The sequence below is a fragment of the Anomaloglossus baeobatrachus genome, chromosome 12 (genome assembly GCF_048569485.1).
Source record: "Anomaloglossus baeobatrachus isolate aAnoBae1 chromosome 12, aAnoBae1.hap1, whole genome shotgun sequence".
In the NCBI taxonomy this organism is placed as follows: domain Eukaryota; kingdom Metazoa; phylum Chordata; class Amphibia; order Anura; family Aromobatidae; genus Anomaloglossus; species Anomaloglossus baeobatrachus.
In genome coordinates, this window is record NC_134364.1 from 13,131,277 (window position 1) to 13,154,469 (window position 23,193).

Below are 23,193 nucleotides of genomic sequence, written 5' to 3' on the forward strand. Positions count from 1 at the left end.
TGCTTGTCTGTCTGGTTATCGCTCTGCTACTATGGGCTGCTTGTCTGTCTGGTTATTGCTCTGCTACTATGGGCTGCTTGTCTGTCTGGTTATTGCTCTGCTACTATGGGCTGCTTGTCTGTCTGGTTATTGCTCTGCTACTATGGGCTGCTTGTCTGTCTGGTTATTGCTCTGCTACTATGGGCTGCTTGTCTGTCTGGTTATTGCTCTGCTACTATGGGCTGCTTGTCTGTCTGGTTATTGCTCTGCTACTATGCGCTGCTTGTCTGTCTGGTTATTGCTCTGCTACTATGCGCTGCTTGTCTGTCTGGTTATTGCTCTGCTACTATGCGCTGCTTGTCTGTCTGGTTATTGCTCTGCTACTATGCGCTGCTTGTCTGTCTGGTTATTGCTCTGCTACTATGCGCTGCTTGTCTGTCTGGTTATTGCACTGCTACTATGCGCTGCTTGTCTGTCTGGTTATTGCACTGCTACTATGTGCTGCTTGTCTGTCTGGTTATTGCTCTGCTACTATGCGCTGCTTGTCTGTCTGGTTATTGCTCTGCTACTATGTGCTGCTTGTCTGTCTGGTTATTGCTCGGCTACTATGGGCTGCTTGTCTGTCTGGTTATTGCTCTGCTACTATGGGCTGCTTGTCTGTCTGTATTGTTATTGCTCTGCTACTATGGGCTGCTTGTCTGTCTGGTTATTGCTCTGCTACTATGCGCTGCTTGTCTGTCTGGTTATTGCTCTGCTACTATGCGCTGCTTGTCTGTCTGGTTATCGCTCTGCTACTATGGGCTGCTTGTCTGTCTGGTTATTGCTCTGCTACTATGCGCTGCTTGTCTGTCTGGTTATTGCTCTGCTACTATGGGCTGCTTGTCTGTCTGGTTATCGCTCTGCTACTATGGGCTGCTTGTCTGTCTGGTTATTGCTCTGCTACTATGGGCTGCTTGTCTGTCTGGTTATTGCTCTGCTACTATGGGCTGCTTGTCTGTCTGGTTATTGCTCTGCTACTATGGGCTGCTTGTCTGTCTGGTTATTGCTCTGCTACTATGCGCTGCTTGTCTGTCTGGTTATTGCTCTGCTACTATGCGCTGCTTGTCTGTCTGGTTATTGCTCTGCTACTATGCGCTGCTTGTCTGTCTGGTTATTGCTCTGCTGCTATGCGCTGCTTGTCTGTCTGGTTATTGCTCTGCTACTATGCGCTGCTTGTCTGTCTGGTTATTGCTCTGCTACTATGCGCTGCTTGTCTGTCTGGTTATTGCACTGCTACTATGCGCTGCTTGTCTGTCTGGTTATTGCTCTGCTACTATGCGCTGCTTGTCTGTCTGGTTATTGCTCTGCTACTATGGGCTGCTTGTCTGTCTGGTTATTGCTCTGCTACTATGCGCTGCTTGTCTGTCTGGTTATTGCACTGCTACTATGCGCTGCTTGTCTGTCTGGTTATTGCTCTGCTACTATGCGCTGCTTGTCTGTCTGGGTTATTGCTCTGCTACTATGGGCTGCTTGTCTGTCTGGTTATTGCTCTGCTACTATGCGCTGCTTGTCTGTCTGGTTATTGCTCTGCTACTATGGGCTGCTTGTCTGTCTGGTTATTGCTCTGCTACTATGCGCTGGTTATTGCTCTGCTACTATGCGCTGCTTGTCTGTCTGGTTATTGCTCTGCTACTATGCGCTGCTTGTCTGTCTGGTTATTGCTCTGCTACTATGCGCTGCTTGTCTGTCTGGTTATTGCTCTGCTACTATGCGCTGCTTGTCTGTCTGGTTATTGCTCTGCTACTATGCGCTGCTTGTCTGTCTGGTTATTGCTCTGTTACTATGCGCTGCTTGTCTGTCTGGTTATTGCACTGCTACTATGCGCTGCTTGTCTGTCTGGTTATTGCTCTGCTACTATGCGCTGCTTGTCTGTCTGGGTTATTGCTCTGCTACTATGGGCTGCTTGTCTGTCTGGTTATTGCTCTGCTACTATGCGCTGCTTGTCTGTCTGGGTTATTGCTCTGCTACTATGGGCTGCTTGTCTGTCTGGTTATTGCTCTGCTACTATGCGCTGGTTATTGCTCTGCTACTATGCGCTGCTTGTCTGTCTGGTTATTGCTCTGCTACTATGCGCTGCTTGTCTGTCTGGTTATTGCTCTGCTACTATGCGCTGCTTGTCTGTCTGGTTATTGCTCTGCTACTATGCGCTGCTTGTCTGTCTGGTTATTGCTCTGCTACTATGGGCTGCTTGTCTGTCTGGTTATTGCTCTGCTACTATGGGCTGCTTGTCTGTCTGGTTATCGCTCTGCTACTATGGGCTGCTTGTCTGTATGGTTATCGCTCTGCTACTATGGGCTGCTTGTCTGTCTGGTTATTGCTCTGCTACTATGGGCTGCTTGTCTGTCTGGTTATTGCTCTGCTACTATGGGCTGCTTGTCTGTCTGGTTATTGCTCTGCTACTATGGGCTGCTTGTCTGTCTGGTTATCGCTCTGCTACTATGGGCTGCTTGTCTGTCTGGTTATCGCTCTGCTACTATGGGCTGCTTGTCTGTCTGGTTATCGCTCTGCTACTATGGGCTGCTTGTCTGTCTGGTTATCGCTCTGCTACTATGGGCTGCTTGTCTGTCTGGTTATTGCTCTGCTACTATGCGCTGCTTGTCTGTCTGGTTATTGCTCTGCTACTATGCGCTGCTTGTCTGTCTGGTTATTGCTCTGCTACTATGGGCTGCTTGTCTGTCTGGTTATTGCTCTGCTACTATGGGCTGCTTGTCTGTCTGGTTATTGCACTGCTACTATGCGCTGCTTGTCTGTCTGGTTATTGCTCTGCTACTATGTGCTGCTTGTCTGTCTGGTTATTGCTCTGCTACTATGCGCTGCTTGTCTGTCTGGTTATTGCTCTGCTACTATGCGCTGCTTGTCTGTCTGGTTATTGCTCTGCTACTATGGGCTGCTTGACTGTCTGGTTATTGCTCTGCTACTATGCGCTGCTTGTCTGTCTGGTTATTGCTCTGCTACTATGGGCTGCTTGTCTGTCTGGTTATTGCTCTGCTACTATGTGCTGCTTGTCTGTCTGGTTATTGCTCGGCTACTATGGGCTGCTTGTCTGTCTGGTTATTGCTCTGCTACTATGGGCTGCTTGTCTGTCTGTATTGTTATTGCTCTGCTACTATGGGCTGCTTGTCTGTCTGGTTATTGCTCTGCTACTATGCGCTGCTTGTCTGTCTGGTTATTGCTCTGCTACTATGCGCTGCTTGTCTGTCTGGTTATCGCTCTGCTACTATGGGCTGCTTGTCTGTCTGGTTATTGCTCTGCTACTATGCGCTGCTTGTCTGTCTGGTTATTGCTCTGCTACTATGGGCTGCTTGTCTGTCTGGTTATTGCTCTGCTACTATGCGCTGCTTGTCTGTCTGGTTATTGCTCTGCTACTATGGGCTGCTTGTCTGTCTGGTTATTGCTCTGCTACTATGGGCTGCTTGTCTGTCTGGTTATTGCTCTGCTACTATGGGCTGCTTGTCTGTCTGGTTATTGCTCTGCTACTATGCGCTGCTTGTCTGTCTGGTTATTGCTCTGCTGCTATGCGCTGCTTGTCTGTCTGGTTATTGCTCTGCTACTATGCGCTGCTTGTCTGTCTGGTTATTGCTCTGCTACTATGCGCTGCTTGTCTGTCTGGTTATTGCACTGCTACTATGCGCTGCTTGTCTGTCTGGTTATTGCTCTGCTACTATGCGCTGCTTGTCTGTCTGGTTATTGCTCTGCTACTATGCGCTGCTTGTCTGTCTGGTTATTGCTCTGCTACTATGGGCTGCTTGTCTGTCTGGTTATTGCTCTGCTACTATGCGCTGCTTGTCTGTCTGGTTATTGCTCTGCTACTATGCGCTGCTTGTCTGTCTGGTTATTGCTCTGCTACTATGCGCTGCTTGTCTGTCTGGTTATTGCTCTGCTACTATGGGCTGCTTGTCTGTCTGGGTTATTGCTCTGCTACTATGCGCTGCTTGTCTGTCTGGTTATTGCTCTGCTACTATGGGCTGCTTGTCTGTCTGGTTATTGCTCTGCTACTATGCGCTGCTTGTCTGTCTGGTTATTGCTCTGCTACTATGCGCTGCTTGTCTGTCTGGTTATTGCTCTGCTACTATGCGCTGCTTGTCTGTCTGGTTATTGCACTGCTACTATGCGCTGCTTGTCTGTCTGGGTTATTGCTCTGCTACTATGCGCTGCTTGTCTGTCTGGTTATTGCTCTGCTACTATGCGCTGCTTGTCTGTCTGGTTATTGCACTGCTACTATGCGCTGCTTGTCTGTCTGGTTATTGCTCTGCTACTATGCGCTGCTTGTCTGTCTGGTTATTGCTCTGCTGCTATGCGCTGCTTGTCTGTCTGGTTATTGCTCTGCTACTATGCGCTGCTTGTCTGTCTGGTTATTGCTCTGCTACTATGCGCTGCTTGTCTGTCTGGTTATTGCACTGCTACTATGCGCTGCTTGTCTGTCTGGTTATTGCTCTGCTACTATGCGCTGCTTGTCTGTCTGGTTATTGCTCTGCTACTATGGGCTGCTTGTCTGTCTGGTTATTGCTCTGCTACTATGCGCTGCTTGTCTGTCTGGTTATTGCTCTGCTACTATGCGCTGCTTGTCTGTCTGGTTATTGCTCTGCTACTATGGGCTGCTTGTCTGTCTGGTTATTGCTCTGCTACTATGGGCTGCTTGTCTGTCTGGTTATTGCTCTGCTACTATGCGCTGCTTGTCTGTCTGGTTATTGCTCTGCTACTATGCGCTGCTTGTCTGTCTGGTTATTGCACTGCTACTATGCGCTGCTTGTCTGTCTGGTTATTGCTCTGCTACTATGCGCTGCTTGTCTGTCTGGTTATTGCACTGCTACTATGGGCTGCTTGTCTGTCTGGTTATTGCTCTGCTACTATGCGCTGCTTGTCTGTCTGGTTATTGCTCTGCTACTATGGGCTGCTTGTCTGTCTGGTTATTGCTCTGCTACTATGCGCTGCTTGTCTGTCTGGTTATTGCTCTGCTACTATGCGCTGCTTGTCTGTCTGGTTATTGCTCTGCTACTATGGGCTGCTTGTCTGTCTGGTTATTGCTCTGCTACTATGCGCTGCTTGTCTGTCTGGTTATTGCTCTGCTACTATGCGCTGCTTGTCTGTCTGGTTATTGCACTGCTACTATGCGCTGCTTGTCTGTCTGGTTATTGCTCTGCTACTATGGGCTGCTTGTCTGTCTGGTTATTTCTCTGCTACTATGGGCTGCTTGTCTGTCTGGTTATTGCTCTGCTACTATGCACTGCTTGTCTGTCTGGTTATTGCTCTGCTACTATGCGCTGCTTGTCTGTCTGGTTATTGCTCTGCTACTATGTGCTGCTTGTCTGTCTGGTTATTGCTCTGCTACTATGCGCTGCTTGTCTGTCTGGTTATTGCTCTGCTACTATGCGCTGCTTGTCTGTCTGGTTATTGCTCTGCTACTATGCGCTGCTTGTCTGTCTGGTTATTGCTCTGCTACTATGTGCTGCTTGTCTGTCTGGTTATTGCTCTGCTGCTATGCGCTGCTTGTCTGTCTGGTTATTGCTCTGCTACTATGGGCTGCTTGTCTGTCTGGTTATTGCTCTGCTACTATGCGCTGCTTGTCTGTCTGGTTATTGGGGGAGGATCCTGAGCAGTGTCTGTCCTTATTGGATGAAAGTGCTGATGTGAGTAATGGATGAGATGTGCAGGAGGCAGCTGAGCGGTGGAAAAACAGGCTTTTTGGATTTAGATTCTTTTCCTCCTCTAGAAAACCTAAGTCCAAAAAGCCTGTTTTCCACCGCTCAGCTGCCTCCTGCACATCTCATCCATTACTCACATCAGCACTTTCATCCAATAAGGACAGACACTGCTCAGGATCCTCCCCCAATAACCAGACAGACAAGCAGCGCATAGTAGCAGAGCAATAACCAGACAGACAAGCAGCGCATAGTAGCAGAGCAATAACCAGACAGACAAGCAGCGCATAGTAGCAGAGCAATAACCAGACAGACAAGCAGCCCATAGTAGCAGAGCAATAACCAGACAGACAAGCAGCGCATAGTAGCAGAGCAATAACCAGACAGACAAGCAGCCCATAGTAGCAGAGCAATAACCAGACAGACAAGCAGCCCATAGTAGCAGAGCAATAACTAGACAGACAAGCAGCGCATAGTAGCAGAGCAATAACCAGACAGACAAGCAGCGCATAGTAGCAGAGCAATAACCAGACAGACAAGCAGCGCATAGTAGCAGAGCAATAACCAGACAGACAAGCAGCCCATAGTAGCAGAGCAATAACCAGACAGACAAGCAGCCCATAGTAGCAGAGCAATAACCAGACAGACAAGCAGCGCATAGTAGCAGAGCAATAACCAGACAGACAAGCAGCGCATAGTAGCAGTGCAATAACCAGACAGACAAGCAGCCCATAGTAGCAGAGCAATAACTAGACAGACAAGCAGCGCATAGTAGCAGAGCAATAACCAGACAGACAAGCAGCACATAGTAGCAGAGCAATAACCAGACAGACAAGCAGCCCATAGTAGCAGAGCAATAACCAGACAGACAAGCAGCGCATAGTAGCAGAGCAATAACCAGACAGACAAGCAGCCCATAGTAGCAGAGCAATAACCAGACAGACAAGCAGCGCATAGTAGCAGAGCAATAACCAGACAGACAAGCAGCGCATAGTAGCAGTGCAATAACCAGACAGACAAGCAGCACATAGTAGCAGAGCAATAACCAGACAGACAAGCAGCGCATAGTAGCAGAGCCTCCTGGACCCTGCACACATGTGATCCCAGCACCCACCTCTGCACCCTCATCACCAGCACATGTGGGGAGACCACCCAAACAGCTCACACAGATCCTCCATGGTGGGCCTAGAACCCAGAACACCAACACCACAAAGCAGGAGCACCAACCACCGAGCCACCAACCACTGAGCCAACAACCTGCTCAACACTCAGCCTCTGTCACAGTTACTGATATGACTCCAGCACCTATGGACGGACATGAAAAAGAGGAGGCTCCATCTATAGTCACTGATTACAGCTCCCAGATGGTGGAACTTCATGGCCCTCAGTCAGAGTTGAACTGGGAACCTCGACACTACAAAGCAGGAGCACTAACCACTGAGCCACCAATCTACTTAAGAAAGAGCTTCTGGCAAAGCCATTGATAAGACTCCAGCACCTATAGGAGGGTCTTGAAAAAGAGGATATCAACTCCCTAGAGGTGGAATTTCATGGCCTTTGGTCAGAGTTGAACCAAGAACCCAAGAGCTGTAAAGCAGGAGCACTAACCACCGAGCCACTGGGCTGTTTCAGGTTCTCCTATATAATGTCAGTAATGTAACCTTATGTGCTTCCAGTAACTGTCAATGGTGGGAGTAGAGCTCTGGACATCAGGGCTGCAAAACACCACTGAGCCCCCATTTCACTTCAGAAATATGGTCGTTTCTTCTACAGTATATAATGCAACCTTGCAGAAATAGACCAAGCAGCCAAATCAGCGCAACTGAAAGAAAAAAGTATTATTTTTTCCTTCTTTTCTGAAAACTTCCTTTTAGATGCTGTTTCTGGAGAAATTAGAACCCAGATCCTCAGAAAGTACTGACCACTGAGCAGTCACAAGACCACAGAGGAACAAACGACCAAATAATCGCAGGTCTCTCCTAAGAGGGACAAATATTAAAAAAATAAATTATTAATAATAATAATAATAATAATAAAAAAAGACCTCCAAATTAGCATCCTTGGATCAAATTCCCCAAGAGTGACCCCTGCCAGGAGTTTGTATGACTTCCCTGCCTCTGAGTGGGTTTCCTCAGGGTTCTCCAGTTTCCTCCCACACTCCAAAGACTTACAGGTGGAGGGTTGTTGCGCTGCAATCGAAGAAGAGCGATGAAAAACCACGGTGCCCATTGGCACCAGTGACTGTCGCAGAGGGGTACATGGGTGCGGTCTCTTTATCAGCACGGATGATGGAGGTTTTGCCACTTGAAACATTCTTCAAACACACACATATCATTTATGTATAGAGGATACATATATACAGAAACCTAGAAATGCAAACAACTCGCAATGTACATAGCAATATACAAAGCTGCAACAACAATTTAGTGACACACCAAATGATCTCAAATAGTAAATTCCTTGTACATAAATCTCTGTGTCTCCACCTTCAATGTCTGGATCTGGTAAGTTCTAGAAATGTATCAATCAGCAGCAATTGTCCTAGAATAGAAGCCTTTATTATTACTTTTCAGTTATTTATTTTTTATAAAAGTTTAAAAAAGCAATAAATATCGTTCACAATTGTGTCACTTGTTGTTGACTCTTCACCAGAACATTAACATTTTATCTTTATGTTTGAAGCCGGAAATGTGGGAAAAGGTTGAAAAATTCAAGGGGGCTGAATACTTTTGCAAGGCACTGTACATAGGGGGCAGTATTATAGTAATTATATTCTTGTACATTGGAGCAGTATTATAGTAATTATATTCTTGTACATAGGGGCAGTATTATAGTAGTTATATTCTTGTACATAGGGGCAGTATTATAGTAATTATATTCTTGTACATTGGAGCAGTATTATAGTAGTTATATTCTTGTACATAGGGGCAGTATTATAGTAGTTATATTCTTGTACATAGGGGCAGTATTATAGTAGTTATATTCTTGTACATAGGGGGCGGTATTATAGTAGTTATATTCTTGTACATAGGGCCAGTATTATAGTAGTTATATTCTTGTACATAGGGGCAGTATTATAGTAGTTATATTCTTGTACATAGGGGCAGTATTATAGTAGTTATATTCTTGTACATAGGGGCAGTATTATAGTAGTTATATTCTTGTACATAGGAGCAGTATTATAGTAGTTCTGTCCTAGTATATAGGGGCAGTATTATAGTAGTTATAGTCTTGTACATAGGGGGCAGTATTATAGTAGTTATATTCTTGTACATAGGGGCAGTATTATAGTAGTTATATTCTTGTACATAGGGGCAGTATTATAGTAGTTATATTCTTGTACATAGGGGGCGGTATTATAGTAGTTATATTCTTGTACATAGGGCCAGTATTATAGTAGTTATATTCTTGGACATAGGGGCAGTATTATAGTAGTTATATTCTTGTACATAGGAGCAGTATTATAGTAGTTATATACTTGTACATAGGGGCAGTATTATAGTAGTTATATTCTTGTACATAGGGGCAGTATTATAGTAGTTATATTCTTGTACATAGGGGCAGTATTATAGTAGTTATATTCCTGTACATTGGAGCAGTATTATAGTAGTTATATTCTTGTACATTGGAGCAGTATTATAGCAGTTCTGTTATGGACAGTATAGGTGATTACGGAGATGATTTCTGTGTTAGTTTCTGGGATTCTTTTATCCTGGTGTGTAGTGTGCGGTATATTTCCTGTGCACGGTCTGTGCTATATGGAGCTCTGCTGCCATCTTCTGCTCTATTGGAGGTGCAGCATTCATTATATGGTGAGGAGATAGATCAGGATGGCGGTATTAATATCTGCAGCATCACATACATGTATTTCTTATATCTACTGGTATAAGCTGGTCTCAGGCACTGGGCACGGTGTGACCTGCAGTGCCCCTCCTGCAGATTGTTACCCCCTGACTGCAGGGCATTGCTCTCCAGCACTTGGTGCTATATGTTATGGATATTTGTGTCTCTGGCTGTGGTCGTACATTGCTCTTTGGATTGTCAGCTCTTGTGCGCTCTCCGCTCACGGTCTGATGTGCTGAATCCCATAGATGGCAGATTATGTGACTGCGGTGGCCGCTGCTTTGTGTGCAGGGTCCCAGCATGTGAGCGGTTACAGAGGCAGCGGCGTTATTGTGTGGCCCGCAGCTATGGAGTGACAGTCAGCACAAGGCAGCGCAGCCGGGAATTGTTCGCTTCCCTCTATGTGGCTGACACTCTCTATTCAGAGAGCGGATTCTGCCATCTGTGAATGGCGCTGCTCGTCCCTCAAACACCCATCTCCCGCTCCCCACAACTTCCCAGGGCCAGACAGTGGGAATGGCGCGGGCTTAACCAGTTATCTACCGGGCCAGGAAATCACACACATTACACCAGCTGCTGTATCTAAGCCTGCGATACAGGGCGGACATCAGAGAGTAGTAGAATGAGGGTTTCCAGGCCGCGCCAATGACCAGCCGATATTAGATACACAGCTCAGCCTATCCAATGTGATACCATATGCTGAGCTTTGTATCTAATCCTCTCCTGTGTGATACTGTCTGCTGAGCCTTGTATCTAATCCTATCCTGTGTGATACTTTCTGCTGAGCTGTGTATCTAATCCTCTCCTGTGTGATACTGCCTGCTGAGCTGTGTATCTAATCCTATCCTCATCCACATGGCTCAGCAGACAGTATCACACAGGACAGGATTAGATACACAGCTCAGCAGATGGTATCACACAGGATTATAATAATTATTAATAATAATAAATAATAATAATAATCATGTGTGATACCATCTGCTGACCTGTGTATCTAATCCTGTCCTGTGTGATACTGTCTGCTGAGCCATGTATCAAATTCTATCCAGTATGATACTGTCTGCTGTGCTGTGTATCTAATCCAATCCTCTGTGATACGGTTTGCTAAGCCGTGTATCTAATCCTATCCTGTGTGATACTGTCTGCTGAGCCGTGCATCTAATCCTCTCCTGTGTGATACTGTCTGCTGAGCTGTGTATCTTATCCTATCCTGTGTGATACTGTCTGCTGAGCTGTGTATCTAATCCTCTCCTGTGTGATACTGTCTGCTGAGCTGTGTATCTAATCCTCTTCTGTGTTATACTGTCTGTTGAGCTGTGTATCTAATCCTATCCTGTGTGATACTGTCTGCTGAGCTGTGTATCTAATCCTCTCCTGTGTTATACTGTCTGCTGAGCTGTGTATCTAATCCTCTCCTGTGTGATACTGTCTGCTGAGCTGTGTATCTAATCCTCTCCTGTGTTATACTGTCTGCTGAGCTGTGTATCTAATCCTCTCCTGTGTGATACTGTCTGCTGAGCTGTGTATCTAATCCTCTCCTGTGTGATACTGTCTGCTGAGCCGTGTATCTAATCCTGTCCTGTGTGATACTGTCTGCTGAGCTGTGTATCTAATCCTGTCCTGTGTGATACTGTGCTGAGCTGTGTATCTAATCCTGTCCTGTGTGATCCTGTCTGCTGATCTGTGTATCTAATCCTATCCTGTGTGATACTGTCTGCTGAGCTGTGTATCTAATCCTCTCCTGTGTGATACTGTCTGCTGAGCTGTGTATCTAATCCTCTCCTGTGTGATACTGTCTGCTGAGCTGTGTATCTAATCCTCTTCTGTGTTATACTGTCTGCTGAGCTGTGTATTTAATCCTATCCTGTGTGATACTGTCTGCTGAGCTGTGTATCTAATCCTATCCTGTGTGATACTGTCTGCTGAGCTATGTATCTAATCCTCTCCTGTGTTATACTGTCTGCTGAGCTGTGTATCTAATCCTCTCCTGTGTGATACTGTCTGCTGAGCTGTGTATCTAACCCTCTCCTGTGTGATAGTGTCTGCTGAGCCGTGTATCTAATCCTGTCCTGTGTGATACTGTCTGCTGAGCCGTGTATCTAATCCGGTCCTGTGAGGGTGCTACGTTCCCTGATCCTCTGGACGATGTTGCACTTTGTGGAGGTTTTGGAGCAGAATATGAGTGGATATTTTCCAAATATCACAGGCTTCATGTTTCCGCTCAGTTCTGCAGCCTCAGGCGATAGCCTCTGTGTGTACACAGCCTTACAGCGCGTTTAGACTTTACTGCGGTTTTCTGACTTGTGGATGTTTCCAGATCATCTTGATGTTCAGTCCCCGGACAATCCTCCGCGGGGGCGGGGCCAGAGGAGAAGGTGAAGGGATTCGTGAATTAGAAGATGAAATCAGCGAGTGCCGGACACGTCCACCTCTGATCCGGAGAATCTCCCTGAGCCGTTTTATCAGACGCGTCCGCAGCATTCACCAGAGATGGGCACACGGTGATTATCTGCAATTAATGAATTTTCTATTTTTCATATTTACAAATAGTTATTTGGATAAATCAATAACAATGCTGACTTCCATCATCGCCCCCTATTCCCCGTCCTGCCTTGTATACGGACTCTTCCTCCTCTGATACATTGTATGTACATCATTGCTCCCTATTCCCCGTCCTGCCTTGTATACGGACTCTTCCTCCTCTGATACATTGTATCTACATCGTTGCCCCCTATTCCCTGTCCTGTCTTGTATACGGACTCTTCCTCCTCTGATACATTGTATCTACATCATTGCCCCCTATTCCCTGTCCTGTATACGGACTCTTCCTCCTCTGATGCATTGTATCTACATCGTTGCCCCCTATTCCCTGTCCTGCCTTGTATACGGACTCTTCCTCCTGTGATGCATTGTATCTACATCATTGCTCCCTATTCCCCGTCCTGCCTTGTATACGGACTCTTCCTCCTCTGATGCATTGTATCTACATCATTGCTCCCTATTCCCTGTCCTGCCTTGTATACGGACTCTTCCTCCTCTGATACATTGTATGTACATCATTGCTCCCTATTCCCCGTCCTGCCTTGTATACGGACTCTTCCTCCTCTGATGCATTGTATCTACATCGTTGCCCCCTATTCCCTGTCCTGCCTTGTATACGGACTCTTCCTCCTCTGATACATTGTATGTACATCATTGCTCCCTATTCCCCGTCCTGCCTTGTATACGGACTCTTCCTCCTCTGATACATTGTATCTATATCATTGCCCCCTATTCCCCGTCCTGTCTTGTATACGGACTCTTCCTCCTCTGATACATTGTATCTACATCATTGCTCCCTATTCCCCGTCCTGCCTTGTATACGGACTCTTCCTCCTCTGATACATTGTATCTATATCATTGCCCCCTATTCCCCGTCCTGCCTTGTATACGGACTCTTCCTCCTCTGATACATTGTATCTATATCATTGCCCCCTATTCCCCGTCCTGCCTTGTATACGGACTCTTCCTCCTTTGATACATTGTATCTACATCGTTGCCCCCTATTCCCCGTCCTGCCTTGTATACGGACTCTTCCTCCTCTGATACATTGTATCTATATCATTGCCCCCTATTCCCCGTCCTGCCTTGTATACGGACTCTTCCTCCTTTGATACATTGTATCTACATCGTTGCCCCCTATTCCCCGTCCTGCCTTGTATACGGACTCTTCCTCCTCTGATACATTGTATCTATATCATTGCCCCCTATTCCCCGTCCTGCCTTGTATATGGACTCTTCCTCCTTTGATACATTGTATCTACATCGTTGCCCCCTATTCCCTGTCCTGCCTTGTATACGGACTCTTCCTCCTCTGATACATTGTATCTATATCATTGCCCCCTATTCCCCGTCCTGCCTTGTATACGGACTCTTCCTCCTCTGATACATTGTATCTATATCATTGCCCCCTATTCCCCGTCCTGCCTTGTATACGGACTCTTCCTCCTCTGATACATTGTATCTATATCATTGCCCCCTATTCCCCGTCCTGCCTTGTATACGGACTCTTCCTCCTCTGATACATTGTATCTATATCATTGCCCCCTATTCCCCGTCCTGTCTTGTATATGGACTCTTCCTCCTTTGATACATTGTATCTACATCGTTGCCCCCTATTCCCTGTCCGGTATACAGACTCTTCCTCCTCTGATACATTGTATCTAATCGTTGCCCCCTATTCCCCGTCCTGCCTTGTATACGGACTCTTTCTCCTCTGATACATTGTATCTACATCATCGCCCCCTATTCCCTGTCCTGTATACGGACTCTTCCTCCTCTGATACATTGTATCTACATCATTGCCCCCTATTCCCGTCCTGCCTTGTATACGGACTCTTCCTCCTCTGATACATTGTATCTACATCATCGCCCCCTATTCCCTGTCCTGTATACGGACTCTTCCTCCTCTGATACATTGTATCTACATCATTGCCCCCTATTCCCGTCCTGCCTTGTATGCGGACTCTTCCTCCTGTGATACATTGTATCTACATCATTGCCCCCTATTCCCTGTCCTGCCTTGTATACGGACTCTTCCTCCTCTGATACATTGTATCTACATCATTGCCCCCTATTCCCTGTCCTGCCTTGTATACGGACTCTTCCTCCTGTGATACATTGTATCTACATCATTGCCCCCTATTCCCTGTCCTGCCTTGTATACGACTCTTCCTCCTGTGATACATTGTATCTACATCATCGCCCCCTATTCCCTGTCCTGTATACGGACTCTTCCTCCTCTGATACATTGTATCTACATCATTGCCCCCTATTCCCGTCCTGCCTTGTATACGGACTCTTCCTCCTCTGATACATTGTATCTACATCATCGCCCCCTATTCCCTGTCCTGTATACGGACTCTTCCTCCTCTGATACATTGTATCTACATCATTGCCCCCTATTCCCGTCCTGCCTTGTATGCGGACTCTTCCTCCTGTGATACATTGTATCTACATCATTGCCCCCTATTCCCTGTCCTGCCTTGTATACGGACTCTTCCTCCTCTGATACATTGTATCTACATCATTGCCCCCTATTCCCTGTCCTGCCTTGTATACGGACTCTTCCTCCTGTGATACATTGTATCTACATCATTGCCCCCTATTCCCTGTCCTGCCTTGTATACGGACTCTTCCTCCTCTGATGCATTGTATCTACATCATTGCCCCCTATTCCCTGTCCTGCCTTGTATACGGACTCTTCCTCCTCTGATACATTGTATCTACATCGTTGCCCCTTATTCCCCGTCCTGCCTTGTATACGGACTCTTCCTCCTCTGATACATTGTATCTACATCATTGCCCCCTATTCCCTGTCCTGCCTTGTATACGGACTCTTCCTCCTGTGATACATTGTATCTACATCATCGCCCCCTATTCCCTGTCCTGCCTTGTATACGGACTCTTCCTCCTCTGATACATTGTATCTACATCATTGCCCCCTATTCCCTGTCCTGTCCTGTATACGGACTCTTCCTCCTCTGATACATTGTATCTACATCATTGCTCCCTATTCCCCGTCCTGTCTTGTATACGGACTCTTCCTCCTCTGATACATTGTATCTACATCATTGCCCCCTATTCCCTGTCCTGCATTGTACACGGACTCTTCCTCCTCTGATACATTGTATCTATATCATCGCCCCCTATTCCCTGTCCTGCCTTGTATACGGACTCTTCCTCCTGTGATACATTGTATCTACATCGTTGCCCCCTATTCCCTGTCCTGTCTTGTATACGGACTCTTCCTCCTCTGATACATTGTATCTACATCGTTGCCCCCTATTCCCTGTCCTGCCTTGTATACGGACTCTTCCTCCTCTGATACATTGTATCTACATCATTGCCCCAATTCCCTGTCCTGTCTTGTATACGGACTCTTCCTCCTCTGATACATTGTATCTACATCATTGCCCCCTATTCCCCGTCCTGCCTTGTATACGGACTCTTCCTCCTCTGATACATTGTATCTACATCGTTGCCCCCTATTCCCTGTCTTGTATACGGACTCTTCCTCCTCTGATACATTGTATCTACATCGTTGCCCCCTATTCCCTGTCCTGTCCTGTATACGGACTCTTCCTCCTCTGATACATTGTATCTACATCGTTGCCCCCTATTCCCTGTCCTGTATACGGACTCTTCCTCCTCTGATACATTGTATCTACATCGTTGCCCCCTATTCCCTGTCCTGTCTTGTATACGGACTCTTCCTCCTCTGATACATTGTATCTACATCATTGCCCCCTATTCCCTGTCCTGTCCTGTATACGGACTCTTCCTCCTCTGATACATTGTATCTACATCATCGTCCCCTATTCCCTGTCCTGTATACGGACTCTTCCTCCTCTGATACATTGTATCTACATCGTTGCCCCCTATTCCCTGTCCTGTCTTGTATACGGACTCTTCCTCCTCTGATACATTGTATGTACATCGTTGCCCCCTATTCCCTGTCCTGTCTTGTATACGGACTCTTCCTCCTCTGATACATTGTATTTACATCGTTGCCCCCTATTCCCTGTCCTGTATACGGACTCTTCCTCCTCTGATACATTGTATCTGCTTTATCTTCCATTTTCGTACACTTTTGGTTCCATCCTGCAGATCGTTTCTTTGCTTTCTGTGGATTTTTCCTCTTCTCCGATGGCCGGTAATTTGCTTCTATGAATGGGATTTGTCCGACACGATTTTTGTTTGCCTAAAAAATCAAAAGGCCAAGTAGATATTTGTCCTGGAGTTTCGACTTCCCACCTCCACGTTCCGTCCCCCCCCCCGCCGCCCTGAATGGAGGCGTCGGTGGAACGACACTCGGACGCTGTCACTCCAATGAGCCGTTCTCCATCCGTCCATGCGTCGTCCCCACCCCGCGATCTATAGTGTGAACAGAGCGCTGGCATTTGCAGGGTTAAGTAGATTGTCCCGTCTTCAGTCAATGCCATCGTTGGCCGGGTGACAGGACTCGAGTGTGCAAACTTGTGGGCATTGTGTGGAGGCCTTTGGGGTGCTATGGAGACACGGGAATATGACACAGGAGAATGTTTGCTGATGGTAATTCTATGGGCTTTGTCTCAGTCATTCTCCATCATGACGACTCGATTTAAGTCTCCTCTGTTTGAGGACAAATGTAAGAGCGCTTTCCAGCTTAGGGCCTTTGTGCGCCCGGTGTGAATGGGTAATTCAGCTTTTGTGCGGCTCGATTGTGGGGGCAAACATAAAGACAAGATTCTTCAGCTCCTAAACCCCCTTTCCATGGCTATGCGCGCATCTCTTTAGGGATTGGTTTCATTCTTACCTTGCTGACATCACCCTTCATCCAAAAATAACAAAAAAGGAGAAAAGGGGGAGAGGAGCGCGGTGGTCACTGGAGGGGTCGGCTCGGCTCCCAGTAATTCTGCCATTGTCCTGTGTCATTCAACTATGGTCGCCTCCAGCCTCCCAGACGGATTCACTCCTTTTTCTAAGTTTTGGGAGGGGGGTAAGAGGGTGTCCAGTATCCCCTCTCACCCATCAGCATTGTGCGGAGGGGAGAGGACACCAGGAGAACCGGCGCACAAATCATTGCTATTTATTTGTGGCCTTTTTTTGTGGCTGTCCCCATGGTGACAATTTGAGATGGGGAAAAATGTGGGAACGGGCAGACTAATGCCTAATTGAAGCGCTTTGTATTTGGACGGTGGGACCTGATTGGTCGGAGAAGTCTCCCCCAACTACAAGGATTCATTCACTTTCCTCCCCGAGCTCTGGCCGGCATCGTCCTCCGGCCGCGGACAGGGCTGTGGAGGACCCGGATTATCCCGCGCCAAGGCGAGGAGGATCGGACGTGTCTACAGTAAGTAGGTGCGGGTGGGGGTGGGGCGGCGTGCGTCACAGAGGGCGCCCCGAGAACGGAGCAGTGCGGAAACAAGGGGAAACTTTAATTACTCCCCTTACTTATCCTTTTATTGTTCTCTGATGTCATCTACATGATACAGGGAAGGTCGGTCACTTCTCTACATGTTCTACAGGTGGTAAATTCTGGATAACTGCTACAATGTATCTGAATAATCAACAGATTAATGGGCTGAGAATATTGAAAGTCTGGGGGTGACACGATCCACGTCTCTACAGTGCATTGGTCTGTGGGGATTGCTTATCTGTGCGGCTCAAAGATACATAAAATCCAACATGTCATCATCATCTACAACATTATCACTCTGCATGTCACCATCTTCATCACCACTACCACCTCCATCATCAAGACCCCCACAGGAATCATCATCACTACCGTCATCACCAGCACAACTACCTCCATTATCATCAACACCATCATCATCACCACTACCACCTCCATCATCAAGACCCCCACCGGAATCATCATCACTACCATCATCACCAGCACAACTTCCCCCATTATCATCAACACCATCATCATCACCACTACCACCTCCATTATCAAGACCCCCACAGGAATCATCATCACTACCATCATCACCAGCACAACTACCTCCATTATCATCAACACCATCTTCATCACCACTACCACCTCCATCATCAAGACCCCCACAGGAATCATCATCACTACCATCATCACCAGCACAACTACCTCCATTATCATCAACACCATCATCACCACTACCACCTCCATCATCAAGACCCCCACAGGAATCATCATCACTACCGTCATCACCAGCACAACTACCCCCATTATCATCAACACCATCTTCATCACCACTACCACCTCCATCATCAAGACCCCCACCGGAATCATCATCACTACCATCATCACCAGCACAACTACCTCCATTATCATCAACACCATCATCATCACCACTACCACCTCCATTATCAAGACCCCCACAGGAATCATCATCACTACCATCATCACCAGCACAACTACCTCCATTATCATCAACACCATCATCACCACTACCACCTCCATCATCAAGACCCCCACAGGAATCATCATCACTACCGTCATCACCAGCACAACTACCTCCATTATCATCAACACCATCATCATCACCACTACCACCTCCATTATCAAGACCCCCACAGGAATCATCATCACTACCGTCATCACCAGCACAACTACCTCCATTATCATCAACACCATCATCATCACCACTACCACCTCCATTATCATCAACACCATCATCATCACGTACATCACTACCCCCATTATCATCAACACCATCATCATCACCACTACCACCTCCATCATCAAGACCCCCACAGGAATCATCATCACTACCGTCATCACCAGCACAACTACCTCCATTATCATCAACACCATCATCATCACCACTACCACCTCCATTATCAAGACCCCCACAGGAATCATCATCACTACCGTCATCACCAGCACAACTACCTCCATTATCATCAACACCATCATCATCACCACTACCACCTCCATCATCAAGACCCCCACAGGAATCATCATCACTACCATCATCACCAGCACAACTACCTCCATTATCATCAACACCATCATCATCACCACTACCACCTCCATTATCATCAACACCATCATCATCACGTACATCACTACCCCCATTATCATCAACACCATCATCATCACGTACATCACTACCCCATTATCATCAACACCATCACTACCATCATCCCCAACACGACTACCTCCATCAACACCATCTTCATCACCACTACCACCTCCATCATTAGCTCCATCATCAAGACCCCCACCGGAATCATCATCTCTACGATCACCAGCACAACTACCCCCATCATCAACATCATAATCACTTCTATTATCACCAACACTACTACTTCCAAAATCACCATCATCATCATCCAACACTACCATCATTAGCATCATCAACACCACTACCACCATCATCATCACAAACACCACTACCACCATCATCATCACAAACACCACTACCACCATCATCATCACAAACACCACTACCACCATCATCATCACAAACACCACTACCACCATCATCATCATCATCATCATCATCACAAACACCACTATCCCCATTATCAACATCATCAACCTCATGATTACTTCTATTATCACCAACACGACTACCTCTAAAATCATGACCACCATCATCACAAACACTACCACCTCCATCATTAGCACCACCATCAAGATCATCACCTGAATCATCAACACCTCTATCATCGTCACCAACACTACTACCTCCATTATCATCAGCACCATCATCGTATCACAAACACTACCACCCCCACAGTCAACATCACCAACCTCATGACCACATCCATTATCATCATCATCAAAATTACTGCCTACATCATCATCACCAATACCTCCATCATTTCTATCAGGAGTATCTTCATCATTACCATGACCTCCATCATCATCATCATGAACACTACTACATCCATTATGAACATCCCCAACCTCATGACCACGTCCATCATCACCACCTGAATCAACACAAAAAACACCATTTATTTAGATGAATCAAGTTCTTGTTCTGAATAATTCAGTTGATCGGTCGCAGGGATCAGGAGGAGATTTTGCACTTTTGGAGCAGATCGATTCGTCCATTATGGCTGCAGCTTTACTCTTTACCATCAGTCAATATCCTCTCTGATCCCTCGGCTCAATATGATTGACATAGGTTATTTTTTGTTTCCAATCATAATGACTATGTATCATCCACACGATCGTTGTCCCCTCCATTATCAGCCCCCCACAGCCTCCACGTTGTTGTCTTCAGCATCTCCATCAGTATCACACCCTCCATTATCATCACTACCTACATCATTATCGATGTCCCCTCCATTGTCTTTACAAATGGCTCCATCGCCAGGACCATCATGATCCTCCTCCAATATTTATCATTATATTCCTCATACTTTGCATCGTTTCCGTTTCTTGACGTTGCTGGTTTCTTCTCCTTTTCTAGATCTCGCCTCCTTGACTTGGGGAATACATTCTTTTACCATATTAATGGAAATTTGGCGCTTGGTAAATGATGGCATCAGACAATGAAGTGAAGACGTTGCTGAATTTTGTGAACTTGGCATCTTGTGATATCAAGGCGGCTCTGGACAAGTCGGCCCCGTGTAGGAGATCTGTGGATCACAGGAAATATTTGCAGAAGCAGCTGAAGAGGTTCTCACAGAGGTATTCCAGATTACCCAGATGCAACGCCTCCGGGAGAGCGGTGGACCTGAGGAAGGGCCTGGTGGACAGACTGGGCGCCACCACCCATGGTAAAGAGCTCAATGACAAAGTGGTGGGTGCACTGGAGGCAGAAGATGGCATCATGGGTGATGTGTGCTCTCAAGAGAACACTATGGATGCTGGGAGGCAGGACCAAGTGCCCATGCGGAAAAGACAGCTGCCGGCATCATTTTGGGAAGAGCCCAGATCTTCCGCTAACTTCCTGGACTTGCCCTGCCCTCCCGCGCTCGACATCATATACAAAGACAGAAGCGAGACCTCCCTATCATCTTACGAAAGCAAAAAAGTGAAAAATGTACTAATTCAGGACAAATCTCACGTCCTTTGTACCCAACCTCCAGGAGACAAGGACTCTGGCAAGATGCCGCCTATAACCTCCTTCACTGAACAGGTGAATGGCTGCAGCTGCTGCCCTCTTCAGTACCACGGACAGCAGCTCCTGTACCAGCACAGCCATGGGGTCCACCACCACCCCAACCCATTCACCACCCTGGCACTATGGAGTAAAAACACAGCTGTGCCCACCGTGGAAATCCAGCACTTGTGTAAAGATTCAGGGCAGAGACTGTATAGACACGTGGTTCTCAAGCCCATACCCACAAAACCGGCCGTGCCACCTTCTGTCTTTAACGTCTTTGGATATATTTGAGTGAAAAATGGACCCTACGACTATTTATTATGCATTCTTATAACCTCTGGGAAGATCTTAAAGGATATAGAGGCTCCTCGACAAATAATTTTACCAATTCTTACGTAAATTTTCACCTCGAATATCATGGAGGGGACATTGACTACGTTCCTTTGGGTCTAGGTCCTTTGTCCAGTTACTAACAGGAGGAATCGGATAATGGCTGATTACGCAACCGTGGATCTTTTATAAATCTGCCCAAGGACCATCTCAAGTGTCTATGTTGAGCCCGGACCCCATGGCTTCCCCCTGCCGCACTTTCCCAGACTGACGATCTAACCCCATAAACACACATGGAAAGATCTGTCAGTTTAGGAGAAGCTACCGAGGACCAAGGACCGGCCTCTGGGGCTCGGATCAGTAGCTACCGAGGACCAAGGACCAGCCTCTGGGGCTCGGATCAGTAGCTACCAAGGAACAAGGACCGGCCTCTGGGGCTCGGATCAGTAGCTACCAAGGACTGGCCTCTGGGGCTCGGATCAGTAGCTACCGAGGACCAAGGACTGGCCTCTGGGGCTCGGATCAGTAGCTACCAAGGAACAAGGACCGGCCTCTGGGGCTCGGATCAGTAGCTACCGAGGACCAACGACCGGCCTCTGGGGCTCGGATCAGTAGCTACCGAGGACCAAGGACCGGCCTCTGGGGCTCAGATCAGCAGCTACCGAGGACCAAGGACCGGCCTCTGGGGCTCGGATCAGTAGCTACCGAGGACCAAGGACCGGCCTCTGGGGCTCAGATCAGCAGCTACCGAGGACCAAGGACCGGCCTCTGGGGCTCAGATCAGCAGCTACCGAGGACCAAGGACCGGCCTCTGGGGCTCGGATCAGTAGCTACCGAGGACCAAGGACCGGCCTCTGGGGCTCGGATCAGTAGCCCCAGAGGACGGTCCTTGGTCCTCGGTAGCTGCTGATCCAAGCTGCAGTCTCCAGGCGACTCGTCCAAAGCATCTTTCCTCTGATACGTAAAACATACACGGATCAATAAGGTCATGGTTGGAGCAGAATAATCCCCCGTCAGGTGCCTCCATCCATCTTTTTGATCTTTTTTGTAATGTCCTCATCTCTGCTTCTTGTAATATAAGGGACTGTTCAGACTGGAGAATCTCTCGTCATCTGAATATTAAGATGCGGAAAGTGGAGAGTAAAAAAAAGAAAGGAAAAACCAATTGTGTAACTATGTTCTCTTTGTAAATATTTGCTTCCATCGGAATCTCGTAACCTCTGAAATAAACAGATCATTTGTATCGGTTTCTTTTGTTGTTGGATATTCGGGGACCGGTGTCTGTGGATCTGGAGCGGATAATAAACGCTAAAAAGCTGCATCTGAGAACGGCGCCAGTTTTACATAGAAGTGCACGGGTTCATTCATTTGAGGATTTTCTGAGTGTTTTTCAGGGGTTTTCGGAGAGACCCCCCATCAAACTTGCCAGATAACGATGTGGTGTGAACATACGGAGTTGTGCAAACTTTTTTCCACTTTTGCCAGTTTCTCGCAGCTCTGCTAAAATGGAAGGAGCGGTGGCGGGCCGGGGGTCACCGATCTCATCTCCTTATATCAGGAATCCTTCTGTCCCTGACTGGAGTAAGACTTCTGAGGAGACAGACGCCACTTTACAGAGGCTCCTGATACATTAGGACACGCTTCCTAATGAATGAGGAGCGTCTGACTCCACTGCGCCCCCTCATGGTGTGAACATCGCCATGGCCCATGGAGCAGACATTACATTATCACCATCACTCCCTCCACACCACTGTGTGCTTGTTTGGACTCTTCCACTGTCTCCTCTATACTCTTCT

The 23,193-nt window shown here is 47.1% G+C and overlaps 1 protein-coding gene across 1 annotated transcript; it reads left to right on the top strand.

The window, feature by feature from the left end:
• The first annotated feature begins 17,072 nt into the window (after positions 1–17,072).
• On the top strand, positions 17,073–22,644 carry FAM181A (family with sequence similarity 181 member A). Its single transcript, XM_075329621.1, has 2 exons — positions 17,073–17,373; positions 20,429–22,644. Exon 2 carries the CDS (start codon positions 20,495–20,497, stop codon positions 21,356–21,358), a length of 864 nt encoding a protein of 287 aa, XP_075185736.1. The 5' UTR covers positions 17,073–17,373; positions 20,429–20,494; the 3' UTR covers positions 21,359–22,644.
• Positions 22,645–23,193: the final 549 nt, after the last annotated feature.